The sequence below is a fragment of the Rhagoletis pomonella genome, unplaced genomic scaffold (assembly GCF_013731165.1).
Source record: "Rhagoletis pomonella isolate Grant_MI unplaced genomic scaffold, Rhpom_1.0 Rhpom_scaffold_00003, whole genome shotgun sequence".
Taxonomy (NCBI): Eukaryota; Metazoa; Arthropoda; class Insecta; order Diptera; family Tephritidae; genus Rhagoletis; species Rhagoletis pomonella.
In genome coordinates this window covers 30409531-30427610 of record NW_023458557.1, presented here as the reverse complement: position 1 = coordinate 30427610, position 18080 = coordinate 30409531, and the positions used below count along the sequence as shown (strand labels likewise).

The following is an 18080-nucleotide window of genomic DNA, read 5'->3' as shown; positions in this document are numbered from 1 at the left end:
CGCATCTTACAAGCTACATGTTTGATTCAAATTGCCAGTATGAATTCAAAAATTTTTACTCTTTCGTTGACATATCTACATCTATGTACAAAAGAATATATGTGCGTACTTGTGATTTTTGCTTGTAAAAATAAGCAAAAATGACCTGAAAAACCTACCAAAACCTATCAAAATTTTTATCCATATTAAATAACTAATTCTTATTAATATGTTTTATTGATATGTAGGTATGCTTTTATTCATTCATATATCACATACATATAAGGAATACATTTCTTGTAAATGATATTAAAGCGGTTTAAATATTTATGGCCTTATTCATAAAAAATAAAATAGGTTTAAATAGCTCTATGAAGTGACATTTTCATACAAATTTTCGATTTACAAAGCAGTTAAAGTCCTTTTTATTTTTTATGAATTTGGCTGTTAAAAAATAAGTCCTATAAAAATATGCTTGAAACGATAAAAATAAAACATCAAATTACTAATGGATTTTTAAAAAATTGATATCGTTGTTAACGCAATCAAATCTTCTTTCTTCTGATATGCGTATTTGTATACTTCGTATAAAAAATTTAAGAAAAAACACTTAAAAGGAAAAAATACCTTTTTTTATAAAGAAAAATTATTTAAACAAAAAAACAAATAACCCATTTTTAAAAAATTGGTATCGTTGTAAACCCAAAAACGTTCTTAAACCCAAATTTTTCGTTTTATATACACAAAAAAAATATAATTAAAATAATTTTTTCATCATACGGTCAGTTTGTTCTTTTAGAGCGCATACATGGTTCCTTAAAAATGATTCCAGTATCTTCATTTATATATATTGTAACTATCACTATCTTGTAAAGAGAAGTGTATTTTTTTTATCTAAAACTAATAAAGTTAGAAGGACGAAATTCGAGGATGTGGTAGTTAACATATTAGTCCTTGACATATATTTTTTTTTCAAAAATAAATATTGGAAATTTCCAAGGATATTCAAGGATAAAGTCTTAAAAGGACATTTTCAATAATTAATCGTCCTGGTGCACCCAAAAATTAATTTTTTTCTACTCTACAGAATTTTCCCTTTTAATTGATACCCATATTGTTATTCTACAATGCACCGCATCCTTTGAATAATTTTTTTATTCAATCACATGCTTGTTTTTAGGCTTTATGTTTTTTTATTTTTTTTTATATTAACAATACTAATTACAAATGATAACTAATATGAATTGCTAACATTATACTAATTAACAATACTAACTACAGAAAAACACGGCATGCTTTTATTCTGGTTTTAAAATTTATTTTATGTTCTTACATCTAAAAATTACATCTAAAAAGGACTATAGCTTGCAATTTGCAGAGTATATATTTAATTTAAGTACGGCTGATGCATGGAGCTCTGATGTCTGGCCATTAAGAGTGCTCGGAGCAATAAAAAGAAATAAAAAATTGTGCTCGGAGCAATAAAAATAAAAATTGTGCTCGAGCAACCAAAAAAAGGGGGCTCGGAGCAATTGCAAAAAAAAAATAAAAAAATAAAAAATAAATGAGCATATACACACATGTTTCACCAGCAATCAATCGCACAAAACCTAACCCAAAAGCCCCATTTGAAATGCCGACGGCAAATCAACCACGAATTTGGCAATTGCATTTTTGCATAATTTTCACATATTGATTAACATATCTACGTTTTGTAGTCAAAGCATATCTTCGAGCAACAATTTTCATATAATTAAAAAAATTTAAGCAATTTTCATGATTATTTTAAATAAATCAATACTGCGAAAAAGAGAAACGTGCATATACACATTTGTTTCATGTACCCGCAATCATTCGCAACATCGTACACACTACACACCAAGAATGATAGAATACAAGATTGCGCCAATCGAGCTGAGAGCAACTGGCCATGACGTCAAAATATACCAGAATGAGAGAGCAAAGACGAATTCAATAAGAAATAGAAGAAGAATCGAACAGCTGGGGCGAAATTGAAAGGTTTGTTTACAAAGTGCATAATAAATCGCGGATTTACGGAATTATTTAATTTTAAATGGTAAATTGGTTGTTTAAAAGTAAAGAATGTGTACTTCTTAATTGCAATGCAAATCGCTGAAAGTGTTAAAACACTGCAATCATTATAATGATTTGCATTTTTTCAGTAATTGAACAAATACCAGCGGGCCGCCAGCGGGTCAGTTGCTGGTAACAATTTGCAGAACGATTCCACGGTGATCGTTGCATCGTCGTCAATTAGTGAAATCAGTAAGCAAGCTTTTAAAATAAAGGAAAACCTCCTACTCCGCTATACATATAATTACTTTCATTATTTAGCTACTTTTCCGACAGCCGCAACAAACGCTGGCCCAAGCCTGCAAATTGTTGCCAGCAACTGACCCGCTGGCTGCCCACTGGCATTTGTTCAACTACTCAAAAATGCACTTTGTAAACAAACCTTTTGGGTGTTGGCCACATCAAGCGGCTCATCTGGATGAAATGAAAAGGCTGTTAGATGTAATGCAGCAACGTGCTCCCGGTGTTGAACATCAGTTCAAAGAAAAGTCAAATGAGTTGGAAATGGCGCAGCTTATCATACGCCAGTTGTCGGATAAGGCCAATGTAAACCAAGGCCGCAATCGGATAGAGACCTCGACGCAGACGCAATTTATGTACGAGCAACAGATTAGAGACTTACAAGTAAGTTAGAAGTAGAAGTGCATTTGAAGGCGTTTACATTATTATGTTTACGCATTTCTTACAGGCTATGGTGCAACAATTGACGTATGCCAAAGAAAGGAATTTATGATGGTCACAAATATATTGGCAAAAACATAGCAAGTGCATATGCCAAGTTGGAAAAATTGACAATGCGTTAGCATAAAATGAATAGATGTTCCTAATTATAAATATTACTTTACCTCTTCTTTTGCAGTGGCTTAAAAGAAGAGTCTTTTTGATGATCGACCGCAATAGATTCAAGAATTGACTTATATCATGGTGTATGCGTTACAATCTAAATTAGCCAGCATGGGCACCGACTTCAAACAGATACTAGAAGTGCGTATAAAAAATCTCAAACAACAAAAAGCGCGTCGGGATCAATTCGGGCAGTCACCAATTGCTGCTAGCACTGTTCGCTCGAGTACAGCGAAACAGGGCTCCTTGCTGGTAAGCGAAGAGAATACGGCCGTAAGCATTGACATGGCCGCAAGTGATACAACACCATTGCTGGGTGCAGTCGGAGGTAGTGGAATACAGACGCAGCAGCAGATTGCATTATATGATGACTCCGATAGTTACGTGCAACAGCGGGCTGAGACTATGCAGAACATTGAATCGACTATTGTCGAGCTAGGCGGTATATTTCAACAATCAGCACATATGGTTAAAGAGCAAGAGGAGACTGTGCAGCGTATCGATACAAACATACATGATGCCGAATTGAACATAGAAGCGGCGCATGGTGAAATATTGAAGTACTTCCAAACTGATGATAAAAATCTTCGCAGTACTGATATTCTTTTTCATATTCTTCGTGGTTTTCCTTATATAATAACCAGGGAACGGATTTTTAGGACCTAAAAACCTATAAAAAAGGCAAAATAAAATAACGAAATAGGCTGGAAAAGGCAAAATAAAATAGCGAAAAAGGCAGGAAAAGGCACTAGGTGTTGCAAAAAAGGCAAAAAAAGGCAAAACAAAATAGCAAAAAAGGCAGGAAAAGGCAAAAAAAGCAAAATAAGGCACCTAAAAGACAGAAAATATGAAGAACAAGTACAAAATACATTTATATTACAAGTAAAAAGAGAAAAACTATGAACTAGTTTCAGTATATGAAAAATTTTTACTTTGAATCTTTGACTATTTTATCCTTTCGGGTTTCTAACTCATAAAACTTTAATCTGTATAGTTGTAGTAACATTGAACCACAAGATGCATTTTGAAGTTTTCTGGCAGAATTTTCATTCGATTTTCGCGAAGAAAAGCCTTGAATGTACTAAATGTGCGCTCGACGTAAGTTGATACAAGTGGAGCCCAATTTAAATATGGAACGTTTGAAACGTTCATATTATCAGAAATAAGGGCGTTTTCCTCGCCCTTTATAATTCTATCAACACCCCTTATTGTCCCCAAGCCTTCGTTAGCTGAGAAAACGGCTTTGAATTTTTCCAACACCAATTTGGCAAGAGGTCTCTGCGCTTCTATAAGCCGCATGGGCAATGTGTATATTTTTTAATCTTAAAAAAAAAATGTAAATGCTATAATCACTTTTTTAAAGGTAGAAAAGGCAAAAAAAGGCAAATATATTAAAAAAGGCAAAAAAAGGCAACATCAAATGTGTATATATGGAATCAGGGAAAGCTAAATCGTGGACATTCTTAATCGAATATACTCTATCTCTTTAGCAGAAAAAAGGCAATTTCCATAAAATCCGTTCCCTGATAATAACGAATATGTTTGTGACACGGCAAGATTTTAACAAGTTCAGATGCGCGGTCTTAAAGTTGTGGGTTTTTAGATACATAAATATATAATATCCTATTCATATACATACATATAAAAAACACTAATGTAATAATGAAATTTTGTCTTATATGCCACGTGAAACACGATAGCTTTTAGAAGCAGTCACGTAGGGTTAGACACTAATTCTGCCAATAATAAAATTACTTCACTTAGTTTCACTTTTTTTCAAAATTTCCTATGAAAAGTAGAGATGATCCTGTGTAATAAAACGAGAACCGATTTATGTAATCATAAATATATAAAGAAAAGTTTAAAACTAAATAAAATAGAAATTGTTATTGGCAATAAGTACATTTATTAATAATTCAAATATTATGTTCAAACAAATTTAAGTGAAAGGTATGCAATTTCAAGAAAAAAGCAATTGCTTAGTTTTTATGCATACGGCTTAACATTTCCGGTAGGAAGCAGAAGGTCAGTATGTATAAATAAAAAGCTTTATCAGGGGAACGTGTTATATTTTCAAATAACAAATAAATAAAAAATACATCGTAATGAAATGTTGCCGTTTATTGCATGTGATCTGATACCGGATTCAATTTATAGGTTCTCGTAGGTAGCTCGTTCTCGAAGTCATCAGTGGTGAAGTGTTTTACGCAGATGACGCTGGTTCGGGCGTTGAAATCCGTTGGTCTCCGGCAGAACTGGATCCACTTTTCCACCAACTCAATGTCGGCGGGAAAAGTAAAAAAACTGCACCCAGATCCTTTGGCACTAACACTAGCACAATTAACCACTGCACACCTCATTTTTTTCTTTAATTTATAACTTTTTTATAAGTTTTCACAAAAAACAAAACAACGCTCAAAATCTTTCCAATTTGTAAATTTGTAAAGTTGAAATAACCTAAAATGTCACGAACCAGAAAATGTAAACAAAAGTATTGTGTGACGTCAGCGAATGGGTGGATGCTGTCAAATCGACGAAGAGAGGGTTAGCGGTCCGCGAATGGCGCGCCCAGGGTTGCCACTGACGAAAAAAATCTACCAAATCTGGGAAATATCTACCAATAACTTTTTTATAATTATTTTAATAAAAACTCCAGTTTTGTTATTTTTTATTTAATTTAATTAAAGCTATAGTTTTTTTAATTTTTTTTTTGTTATTTCAATAAGAATTAAAATTGCTTTTAAGAACTTTTTATTTAACTAGTTATATGCTATTTGAGTCATATTATTGGCATATTCTCAGTCTCCTTCACCCAAAAGCGGAAGTGATGAAACTAAAGGCAACAATGAAACTTCATTACTTGAAAAACTTCAACTCGAGTTATTATAGACAAATGCAGTGACTCAAAAAAAGTGAATTTTTTAATATTCGCAATATTTTTCGAGTAAAATTTTTTTATTGCTTTAACTAAATCCATAAAAATCGAGGATTCAAACTATATACAACATATAGAAAAGTTAAAAAAATGTTCGTCTAAATTTCGAATTTTTTACTATGAATTTTTAGAACAATTTAAGCTATGGAGTTTTAAAGCAAATACTATTTGAGTATAGCAAACAATGTGCTGCTTAAAATTCCCGTTGATTTTTTGAATTTTTTTTCCATTGATAAAAAATGGCGTTGATTTAATTTTTTTTGCGAACAATCATAGCTCGTAATTACATACCTGTCAATTTTTTCTTTATATTTAAATCATTTAAAATATTTAGGCAATCAAAAGCTCCTCGGGATTCCAGTAAAATTAGTTTTGAATGGAGCACGATATGTTCGCCTTATAGCGATATACATTTACACGTATGTAATTATATAAGAAGAATGCAAAGAAATTTATAATATATTTAAAGATAACTACGAAAAATAAATCATCACGAACGGAAAGTTCATCAAAAATCTACCAAAATGAGAAAAAATTTACCTTTTTACCAATCCAAATTTTTTCTACCAATTTTGGTAACAATTTACCAAAGTGGCAACCCTGGGCGCGACCTTTATTTTCTGGATCGTGACTACACGCAACATATTTAACAGAGAACATATACAAAAAAATGTTAAAAACCTCTTATGCACATGTTAAACGGACTGGTGAAATTCCATAGTGCATACATATCAGACGACAATTTATCTCTCCAAAAAATATGCACCTTCTCGTTCTTAAATGTTTTCTGCTAATATTCACATTATTTTCATGTTACTTACTCTCCCTTTACTTACGTACTTATACATAATGAAATTAAGAAATACAAACAAATAAGAGAGTGACAATTAAGAGCACCTACGGTTGGTGTTCTCCAACGTTGACAACAGGCGCCTGAAGGCGCCTGATGATTTGCGTTGGCTAGCAAAAATGGCTCTCTTATCTGGTTAAAATTCTAGTTGGAAATTTTCTTTTATGCTTATATGCAAGAATGATAGAATACAAGATTGCGCCGATCAGAGAGGATTTTGGAGAATAACTTTTGAGTGACGTCACACTGGTGCAATTGCGAGAGAGAAATGCCAAGACGTGAGCAAGAATGGAAGAAGAAGAAAAAATGTTGCAAGGGAAACGTAAACAAGTTGCACAAGTGTGACGTCATGCAAACAACGATTCTGTCAAATTCATTAAGAGAGGAATAGCGGTCCGAGATCGGCGCAACCTTTGTATTCTCTCAATCGTGGCTTATATGTATGTATATATATGAATAAGTTTGTTCATTCAAATTACAATATATGTTCATATATAAGCATGTAGCAAAATTAAAATGCAGCAAAATTCAAGCACATGCATGCTTCGAGAAGTTATTTCACTAACTTTAGTTTAGTTAATTTTATATATGTACATTAAATATTAGATAATCATTAATAGTTATTTACTTTATGATTTACGTAAAATTATTAATTTTGACATATTTCAATAGGTAAATCGATTTTAGCGTATTTTATGAATGTGATTTAGTACACTTCACGTTCTAAGTAAATTACATTAGGGTCGAGATTTTAATTCGATTTTAATTAAACCTAGCTATATTTTTAAATGCAATTTCATGACTTTTAGAGCAAATCTACTTAAGTCTTAAGAATAATCCGCATCGCATGTAGCAATTTAAGTAGATTAAATAGAGTTTAGTGACAAATTCGTAGCTATATTTGTTATTTTTCCAATTTTAGATTCCTATTATTATACCTTAGATTTTAGAGTAGAATCTACTGCAACCTATGAAGAAATTAAATGTTAGGTGTATTTAAGGTAGAGTTTAGTTAATTTTTAGAGTTTTAAACAATTATTTTTAAGGAATGTTAGATTTTTAAGTATTTTTTCCTCTTTTTGAAAATTAATAAACTGGAATTCATAATCTACAGTGTTACGCTGCTGATTTTGGTAGTTTTATGGTATAAGCGTATGGTGGTTGATTGGTGGTGAGTCTGGTTTAGCTAGCTCGTCGAGTCTAGTGCCCTTGAACGCACGGTGGCAAACCGCTGAGGATGACCTTAATAGAATGCTCGCAGATTGCTGACACTAGGCACACGTGTTGAGTGTCTGCTCTGGATTCTGGCCAAGATATCTTCTCGGGATTTCTCGAGCTGATGAATTTAGCTAGCGAGGCAGAAAATTGTACTTGCTCCCTATACGTTCCAATAGACGTAGCTGGGTACGTCCACGTGGGCGCTCTTGCAATACACGAAACACTTACTTTTAGGGAAAACGTCACCGAACCCTTTTACAAAATTTTTAATTAATTATATTTCTGTGAAAATCAGACTTATATTTTCACTTTGCTCTAGGATGAGACCCGATTTATATATAGTGACCATGCACCAGCGAAAAGATGTAACTCGGTCTTATATCAAGACATGACACGTGGAAGATCTGCAGGAAAAGAAGGTAAAATCTTTTCCGGAAGTAGATCTTGACAATTTTCCTCTCATTAAGCTGACAGATCTACTTGACATTCTTAAGTGTTATACCGCAGCTATTTGTTGCCACTTAGTATAGTGTTGGAAAAAGAATGTTTAAGAATTTAAATGCACATTAAATTTTTTCCGGATATATAGATAAAAACAAAATTAAATGAAACTCAATGCAAGCACGCAGATCTCTATGTTCCACTTCTGTGGAGACATTAATGTACTACACAGTAGGTAACTTCAAATGAAAAAAATATATATAGGCAAGAAAAATCGCGCTCACAGGGCAGGTTTCGGGTAAACTATATGGAACATGTATTTTAACACGAAAGCTGAAAAAGGCGACATGGTCAACAAGGCTGCATATCCTTAGCGGGATATGTACCTTTAACTTTTCCTTCTAAATCTTCTAAAACGTAATAGGATGAACCTAGTCTCTCTCGAACCCTAGCCCTGAGAAAAGTTTTTGCTAGCTTCGAATTAAAATGTTTTGCCATGTTGCTTTGGGCGAAGTTTCTACGCAAAATCTCTTGCCCTACTACATATTTTATTTCTCGCGACCTTGAGTTATATTGATGCTCGTTACGATCATAAGCCTTCTTCAAATTTTCACGAACATTATCGCGGATACTTAAAATTTTGTCGAACCGTGTTATATTTGCTTTTGTTAAGCCTTCGGTTGTCATGTCAATATTTTTCAGGAGTTCGTAAGTATCGCCGTGCGTTATCATATGTTGACCAAATAGAACAAAGTAAGGACTATAGCCTGTGGATTGGTGGAAGGAGTTCCGGAGTGCCGCATTTATACTGCTCAGGTGACAATCCCAGTCGCGCGCTGATCCTTTTGAATGTACGCTCTCAAAGAAGCGTTTATGGAGCGATTTAAGCGCTCTGAGGCATTGCTCTGAGGAGAGTCTACTGCGGTTAGTGTATGTTTGATCCCACATTTGGTCAAAAATGCTTCAAAATCTTTTGACCTGAACTGGCTGCCATTGTCGCTTACAATGAATTCTGGCACACCAAATACATCAAATATTTGTTCTTTAAGGAAATTTATAATCGGACTGGTTGTGAACTTTTTTAAGGAGCACAAAAAGCTGAATTTCGACATGTGGTCTAAAACAATAAAAATGCCTATATAGCCATTTTTCGACCTAGGAAATGGACCTTGTTGGGTCACTGGTACATATTTGATCTGCGTTTAAATTTTATATCTAAGTTTTTGCTGTCACTTGAAGTTACTATGTGATGATGACATTATATTTCTACTACTCTGTAGGTATACTGTACGCAGTTACAAAGCTACTTTTAATCACACTTATGTAAGTCTCCACTTAATCGCTCTCTCTTGTAATATATCCTATCACCAAATTTTTGAATTAAATAAATTTAGTATATGCATAGCCTTCGAAGTGACGTGTTCATTTATTTCGCTTCTCTCTAGTAGTAGACCACTAAACAAACCCGACGCGCAAGTTTTCGTGTGTTAGAACATCCGCTCCAATATTTTGCAGTCATTGGGCACGTTCAGAAGGCGCAACAGTTCCTAACTGTTGCAATTGCACTTTCTGAACGCGTTGTTGTGTGCTTCTGATCAACTGAACAGTTGCGTGTTAGATGATCGTAATATATTTCTGATCATTTGAGGCAACGTGTTGTGTGTTGTTAAATTTGGCAGCTAATGTATCAAGCCGTTCAGAAGACGCATTACGATCACTGATTTCTTTAGCAACGGTTGCGCTCAACTGCTTCGCCTTCTGAACCTACCCATTATAAATTTGGCTGCACAGCAGAAAAAAGCTTCTGACTGTTCATTTTGGCGCCCAACGTGGGGTACAAGGTGTTTTAAAACTCAAAACATAATAGAAAAATTGTGTACTATTTGCCAACTGCGTATATGTATAATTGCATACATTTCATTTTCAAGCCTATCAAATCATATAAATACCCGTGTGGTCTACTAGCACTTCGCCGGTCAAAGTCGCGACCTTTTTGACCTTCGCGCGTCCGCAAGATCGATTGTCGCTCACTTTTCGAACGGTTAAAATACGTGCGTGGTCTACTAACGCTTGGTGGGACAAACTCTCGACCTTTTTCACCTTCATGCGTCCGCAAGATTGTCGCTCACTTGTCGAACCGTTACCGGTAAAGCCATATATCGGTATTTGCTAAAGTTACATTCTCGCATCGTATCAACTTTATTCAGCGTTTAATCTTGCTGTAACCGCTCGCACCACAAGCTCGGCTGCCACCATTGCTCTCATCGTCACTGCTTCCGTAATTCCGCTACTCCAAGTAATACTTTCCGTATAGTGGACTGCGAAATATTATTTTCTGGCTCCAGCTTAGTACGCCTTTTTCGCCGCTAATACCTAATTAGTTCTCTCGCTGCATTTTGTTGTTAATTTTCGGTAAAGCTCGGAACACTTTGACGACTGCAACTTCACGACGTAACGACAGCGACATCATTTTGTCGACAAATGTCGCCTTGAAGCCAGCTTCTTAAACATTTTGAAGACCTCAGCGACATACCAAATAGCTGATTTTAAAGTTTGACATTTTGGTATATTTATTTCACAAATTGTGTATTTTTATTTAAGTAAATAAGAACAACATGAACAATCAAGAATATGTGATTAATTTTGCGACAATTTAATTTTGCAGCACTACATCTACTCATTGTCGCCGGAAAAATTAGAAATAGATTTAATTTGGCGACGTCGACAATTGCAGTCCTGCAGCCAAGATGTCGTGCTGTCGTCAAAATAATTGTGTCCGTAAGAACGTGTGTATTTAAAATTTGACAGATGCTGCTTGTCGCTTGCTGTCGTCAAAGTGTTCCGAGCTTAAGGCTGTACAATGACAGACGCATTTAAACAACAGCGTGCTAACACCAATCATCGTTGCAAATGGAAGAGGTGAAGGGAAAACCTTCAACTGAGCTGAAATGGCGCTTAGGGATCCTGGATTCGTATTTCACTCAACTTATGAGCTACCAAACGCAGATTGAACGGCAAGAACCTGACGACAACAGCCGAGGCGAGCTAGAAGACTTATACGTGAGCATTAAAATCGCTATTCAAGAACAAATCGGTGAAGACTTGAACAACAGTATACTAGGCGAAAAATCGGTGCTTCTTCCCACATTCAACTCCAAATTACCTAAGTTGAAATTGCCTACATTTAACGGCAGGCACTCGGAGTATAAGAACTTCATTACCTCCTTCACTCAAATCATCGACCGCGAGCTTGGCCTTTCCAACATCGAAAAGTTTAATCACCTCCTTAATTAGATTAGAATTTAGATTTAGTGAGTGTTGTCGACGTGCAAACACCAACCAGCATTTTACGCCGGCCCATCCACAAGCTTGCGTTGCTTCCTGCTTGAAAGTTTTTTCAACGCGCCCGGGATGTTGGGTCATTGGTACATATTTGATCTGCGTTTAAATTTTATATCTAAGTTTTTGCTGTCACTTTAAGTTACTATGTGATGATGACATTATATTTCTACTACTCTGTAGGTATACTGTACGCAGTTACAAAGCTACTTTTAATTACACTTATGTAAGTCTCCACTTAATCGCTCTCTCTTGTAATATATCCTATCACCAAATTTTTGAATTAAATAAATTTAGTATATGCATAGCCTTCGAAATGACGTGTTCATTTATTTCGCTTCTCTCTAGTAGTAGACCACTAAACAAACACGACGCGCAAGTTTTCGTGTGTTAGAACATCCGCTCGAATATTTTGCAGTCATTATAAATTTGGCTGCACAGCAGAAAAAAGCTTCTGACTGTGTAGACCTATTAGATCAATATACAGTCGCTGGAAAATCCTTTCCACTGGTGTAAATTTCCCCATTGGTGGACGGAGAACTTTGGTGGATGTTTGGTCATTTTGCATACTTGGCAGTTGATGACATACTCTTTTACAGAACGATACAACCCAGGCCAATAGAAATAGCGACGCACCCTTTCCGCGGTTTTTGCCAAACCTCCATGCGCACTGGTGGGAATATCGTGTGCCTGTTTCAGAACCTCAGGTCGTAGAGATTTTGGAACAACCAGTTTCTAAGCAGCATTCTCATTCAGCGAGTCAGCGGAATAAAATTCAGTGCGATGATAAACAAATCTCTCAGAAATTTTAAAATCTGGATATTTTCCAGGATGTTCCATTAGTATTTTCTTCAATTCCACATAATCTGGCTCATCAAACGCTTCCGAAGATAGATTAATATCGGGCGCATAATCGACTTCCAATGCAGCAACAAATTCATCTTCGCAGTGGTAATTTGGTAATTTAATTTTCAGTTTGGTAATTTTTTTCAACACAAGTCTTTCCTTTTAAGTTTTTAATACTAACTTAATACTTATAAAAATTTATAACTTTGAACCTTCTTACAATTGCACAAAACAAAAAAAATTGCTTATGTAAAAAATTGCTTATGTATGTATGAGAGGCAAAAATTGTAAGGGCTCTTTAATGTAACAATTCGCTTTGACAACTCAGAACTTTTAATATGAGTTCGCAATGTAGCAATTTAAGTAATTCCCAATATGGCGGATCGATCACTGCCCCCACATTCCCACAAATCATGGTTTTGGAAAATTGTTACTTCACAGGACTAATTACAATTTTGCGTTTAAATACGAATGTGACCCATTTATAAAATTGTAAAAGTAAATTGTATCTATTGTTTAACGATACATTTTCTGGTTTCATGTTTTGGTTTTAAGCTATGTAAAATACTCTAGGTAAAAAACTGTATGTTAAACACCTTTTAAATGTTTGTACATAAATCTCTGAGCGATTTTTTTGTTTCATGTTTTAAAAATATTTGCGAATTGTTATAGATCTAAGCTGGCCGCAATCCCAGACGTGGTGTATTTGTTTGGAATATTATGCTCATAAAAGTTTGGTAATTTTTTTTGAGTTTGGTAATTTTTTTTTAGAGGTTTGGTAAAAAAATTAAAAACCTTTGTGGCAACACTGCCCCTGATTGTAATGAACGGGCGTTAACGAGATCATGCAGCCTCGCTATGTGCTTAAGGTTCCTCATATTTACTTTCTGTAAGTATGGTAGCGATAGTAAATCAATGTGTTCGGTGAAATTTACATATTGCGCTTGTGCAGCTTCGGGATGCGATCGAATAATTCTAGCCCAGTTGACGTAAGTCGTAGTGTTTACCGTAATCTCTCCATCAAATGTTACAAGGAAAGTTCCCTTCGTTAGTTTCGTCAAGTTCTGGGTTTGTATAGATGCTGGTTGATCGTTGATTACCAGTATGCCATTATCAACTTCCTCAATAGCGGGAATATTATCGGTGGATTTTGACTTACATTTTGCAGAGTGTTGGTTAAGTAGTTGTAGCGTACAGGGGCTTTCCTTCAGAGGCTGACAAAAGTTTGCCGCTACAGCCTCCTTGCAGTTGTAGAGTGGAATGTATTTACCATTACATTCAGCAATAATGTCTGTTTCTAGAGCGATAATTTTTCCGTCATGGATCACTGGCAGCAACTTTACATTATTACAAAATCTGTCTATTTTTGGAAATTTAATAACAAAGTAAATGCAATTCGTATCTTGAAATATCTTAATTTTAGAAATGGACAATAAATCACTTATGCTAATATTTGCAGAGTGTTCAGCAGCTAACAAACCATTGATCTCCATACCATTTAGCAGGATAGGGTTGACAATATTTAACCTGCCAAGAGTGACTGACGTTAAAATGGTTTCCAATTCCATTATAACTGCTCTATTTCTGGTGGAGGCTAGAGAAAAGAGATATCCCGTATCTATTTGAGTGCTTTTTGCAATTTGTAATAATTTATTTACTGTCACTGTTAATTCGTCTATTTTCCTTTGTGTAACTGAATTTACCGCTATTTGTTGTTCGTTTGTGTCTAATAGGGCATTGGTTCTGGTCTAGAGCATTTGAAAGTCGTCAGAGTCTGGAGTCCCTGTTATGTATTTCAAGGCAGTCCCCAGAATGTTAATACTTCTAGCGTACCGATGGTGTATTTTTATCGCGTCCAATAGTTGTAATATTTCATTAGCGTCATTCTCCAGTAGTCGTTTGATATGTGATTTTGGGAATTGGATCAGTAGTTTGTCTGTCTCCTTAGCTATTGCTTCGAATGCTGATAAATTAGTTTGGTGAAGTAAAAAGCCATGCCGCTCATAAACAGCTACAGCTCCGGATGTAATTGGGATGTAGTAAGAGTTGGTATAATCGAGTATTCCTGCGTTGGCTCGAAAGCTTAACGAGAGCAAAATGATCCTAAGGGCGACAAAGGAGAGAGCGGTCAGTGTCTTAAATTATTTTTGTGCACTTTTCGTTCATCAGTTATAATAAATGTACCAAGATCCTTTCGGATTACTTTTTCGGCGTAAAGTTTTGAAAACTTGTTTCATATTCTTTTATTAGTCTTCACCTAGATCATACTGTCGTGTTTGTCTATTTTCATTATGTCTTTTTAAATCTTTCTGCTGAATACGTGTAAGTCTAGTTTTTATTTCCCTTATTAATTCGTCCGGTGTTGAATGTATTACGTCTATTGGCTTTATATTCGTTACTGAATTGTGCGGTTGTACTTAGCTGTGGCTAGCAAAATCAGCTCAATTGTGTCAGAGATACCAGTCTCAAGCTTCTGACAGCGGGCAATTTCCGTAAGGGTACTGTGGAACCTTTCCACTTGCCCGTTAGTCGTACTATGGGCGGGTGGGGTGGTGTAGATTTCGACGCCAAAGTGATTTTTAAGTATTGATTTAATGGTTTCCGAATTCTCTCATTGTCACAGACCAAGTATTTCTGTAAAAATTGAGAAGTTCGTATATTGATTCTTTAACATCAACTATGGCTCTCTAGATTTGATTGGAAATACTATTGCAAGCTTTGAGGACTTGTCTATTGATGTTAGGAAATGTGTCTCATCGGTGGAGTAAATGTCGACATGAAGGATTTCTCCCGGATATTCAGGTAAATGGGTCGATCCTATTTCTGGGCTTGGGGGATGGCGTTGGTATCGGTTGGTCGTGACATATCTTGCAATTAGAATTTATTTCCCTCAAAATTTTCCGTATTTCAGGGAAATAATAACTTTCAAGGACCTGTTCCTGGTTTTCACGGAGTGGCCGATGAGCTCGGTTATCTTCGGTTTGAAGAATCTCGCGCTGGTCATCTTTGTTGAAGACGTCTATTACCTGTTTGGTGGTATGACGGAATATGGCGGCCGGATATGCCGTGACCAGTTCACCTTGAATCTTTGCCAGGATGGGCAATTCACACTGCAAGCCGTTCACAACATTTGGGTTGACTCATTGTTTTATAGTTTTCATCAGTTCTCCTACATTATTGAATGATATTCGGTGCCTCATTCGGGATTTAAATATAATTTTCGAGCTAAGTGCTGTGTGATTTCCTTCTTCAAGGGCTATTTGATTCCGAAAACAATTTATGGGGTTCTTTACAGTGGGAATTGCTTGAGACAGCGACTCTTCGCTATTCGCAGCCATGCTTGCCGAGTCCATGTCATGGTGTAATGCATTTATATGTTGTCGGGAGAGGGCGTCCGCGACGAAGTTTCCTTACCAGGCTTGTAAAGAAACTGCGGTGAAAATTCTTCAACAAAGGCACGCCATCTTTTCATTTTCGCGTTCGGATTTTTATCGGATAAAAGGAATGTGAGTGGTTGATGGTCGGTGTAAATATTCAAATTCTTTACGCCATACAAATAGTTACGAAGCTGTTGTAGAGCCCATACTATTGCCAGCAGTTCTCTCTCGTTGGTAGCGTAGTTTTCTTCGGTTGAGGAGAGGATACTGGAAATCATTGTGATAGGTCTTCCATTCTGTGACAGAACGGCGCTTATGGCATAAGAAGAGGCATCTGTAGTCAGATCAAATCTTTGTTTGTAATCAGGATAAAGAAGCAGTACGTCTTCTGATGCAAGGATTTTTTAATCTTATTAAATGCGTTAAGTGCTTCTTCATCAAGAATAATTTGAATTTTCTTTGACTGATTAGCGCCTATATTTCCGTTTTCCCGCCTTAAGTACTTCGTTAGAGGTTTTGCAATCGAGGCATAGTCTTTTATAAACCGTCGATAATATCCTGCTAATCCTAGGAATGAACGCAAAGCTCGTAACGATTTTGGCATCGAAAATTCTAAAATGTCTTTGACTTTGTCGGGGCATGTTTTGATTCCCTCTTTTGATACGGTAAAGCCTAGTAATTCAACACTTTCCTGAAATAACTTGGATTTCTCAGGTGAAAGGCGCATATTGGCATCGAAAAGTTTTGTCAGGATTTGATCAATGTCCTTACTGTGTTGTTCGGCAGTTTTGGAGAAAATGATAACATCGTCTATGTAAACATGACACGTTTTCCCAATTTCATCCCTAAGGACATCATCAATGGCTCTCTGGAAAATGCTAATAAGATCAACGGAAATAAGGTCAATTGACTTTATTTCCCACCCTGGTGCGAAATAAAGTCAATTGACATTATTACCTTTTTAAAAACGAAATAAAATCAATTGACATTATTTCTCTTTCAAACATTAAATTTGCTTAGCTCTGCGGCGACCCGCGTTAGCGCGCCACACCGCGCGCGCCGCGCTCGCCCCCCCTTCCCCGTATTCCGCCGTGCTGTAACGCAGGTGGATTTACTTTTTGTATACGTTGAAATAAAATTTTTATATATTTTAAACATCGAGGGCTTATATTCAATAATACCCTCTATCTGCACATTTTTCACAAAGATGAGATTCTGATATAAAAATCCACCTAAGCTTTAACTTTCATCAGTGATATTAATGTTACCTTATATAACGACAAGTAATAAGTCCCACATGGTTTCTAAAATCACAAATTAGTTTTTGTGCAAATTGCAGATAGAGGGTATTAATGAATTCAAGCCCTCGATATATCACCTTTTTATATTTGTAAGTTATTGGAAGCAGGGATGCCAACTTGGCTCAAATCGTGCCATTTGTCCCTATTTTACTTCAAATGGCACTTAATTTTTCAATTTGGCATAATTTATTATTTTCTCTTTGGCACATTTTGGCACTTTTTTATCCTCAATATGGCACCTCATCATAACTAAGGATAGTTGGCAGCCCTGATTGGAAGATTTCTGCTGTGTTTTGGGGCAACAACTTGTCTGCAGTAAAAAAGCATATAATTTGTGTTTCAAAAGTGTGTGAAAACCAATCAATTAACTTATATGATCTCGGTTCCGATATTAAATAATCAATAATTGTTTATATCTGCATTTTGGCACATTGGCTCGTTGAATGTGCCATCTAATAAATAGTGTCGTCGTTCGCCTTAGTTGCTTTTAAATGATGTCGTCACAAATTGCTGGCGGAGACATGAATACAGTGTAAGAAATTTCTTTTTCTATAATTGTTTCCTTATAGAAAGGTTGGTTTCTTTTCCACCTTAGACATTCCGAATTCGTTCAAAATATGCTAATTTAAAACACAGAATTCTTTCAGTGTTCCTCCGGGGTTTTTGGACATGGACTGTTTCATCAATTTAATAGTGTTCGCTTTATTTTTGTGGAAACGAAAAATGTTTTGCAAGTTATGGATAATTTCTACACTCTTTCTTCAAATATTTCTCGTCTTCCATCTGTGCGCAGGTATTTAGTTTTTCGCATTGTGTTTTTACATATTCGTAATTTAAATTTTTTTAATAAAATCAGT

At 35.6% G+C, this 18080-nt stretch overlaps 2 protein-coding genes across 4 annotated transcripts; both read left to right on the top strand.

Moving 5' to 3' along the window:
* Nucleotides 1-1882: 1882 nt before the first annotated feature.
* On the top strand, nucleotides 1883-2871 carry LOC118735128. 3 transcript variants are annotated; one of them, XM_036464752.1, is made up of 3 exons: nucleotides 1883-2056; nucleotides 2480-2697; nucleotides 2762-2866. In XM_036464752.1, exons 2-3 carry the CDS (start codon nucleotides 2497-2499, stop codon nucleotides 2804-2806), a joined length of 246 nt encoding a protein of 81 aa, XP_036320645.1. In that variant the 5' UTR covers nucleotides 1883-2056; nucleotides 2480-2496; the 3' UTR covers nucleotides 2807-2866. The 3 variants fall into 3 exon arrangements, with proteins under 3 accessions (XP_036320645.1, XP_036320644.1, XP_036320643.1); XM_036464751.1 differs by lacking the exon at nucleotides 1883-2056 and having other exon boundaries at nucleotides 2348-2697; nucleotides 2797-2871; XM_036464750.1 differs by lacking the exon at nucleotides 1883-2056 and having other exon boundaries at nucleotides 2348-2697.
* A 96-nt stretch (nucleotides 2872-2967) lies between these two features.
* LOC118736168 (syntaxin-5-like) lies at nucleotides 2968-7691 on the top strand. Its single transcript, XM_036466265.1, has 2 exons — nucleotides 2968-3538; nucleotides 7624-7691. The coding sequence occupies exons 1-2, from the start codon at nucleotides 2995-2997 to the stop codon at nucleotides 7689-7691; spliced, it is 612 nt and encodes a 203-aa protein (XP_036322158.1). The 5' UTR covers nucleotides 2968-2994.
* The last annotated feature ends 10389 nt before the right edge of the window (nucleotides 7692-18080 follow it).

Coding starts and splice junctions, on each gene's coding strand:
- LOC118735128 (XM_036464750.1), top strand. CDS start 2,437: ATGCACTTTGTAAACAAACCTTTTGGGTGTTGGCCACATCAAGCGGCT. Junction 2,698..2,761: donor AACAGATTAGAGACTTACAA/GTAAGTTAGAAG, acceptor CATTTCTTACAG/GCTATGGTGCAACAATTGAC.
- LOC118736168 (XM_036466265.1), top strand. CDS start 2,995: ATGGTGTATGCGTTACAATCTAAATTAGCCAGCATGGGCACCGACTTC. Junction 3,539..7,623: donor TCTTTTTCATATTCTTCGTG/GTTTTCCTTATA, acceptor TTCCAATTTTAG/ATTCCTATTATTATACCTTA.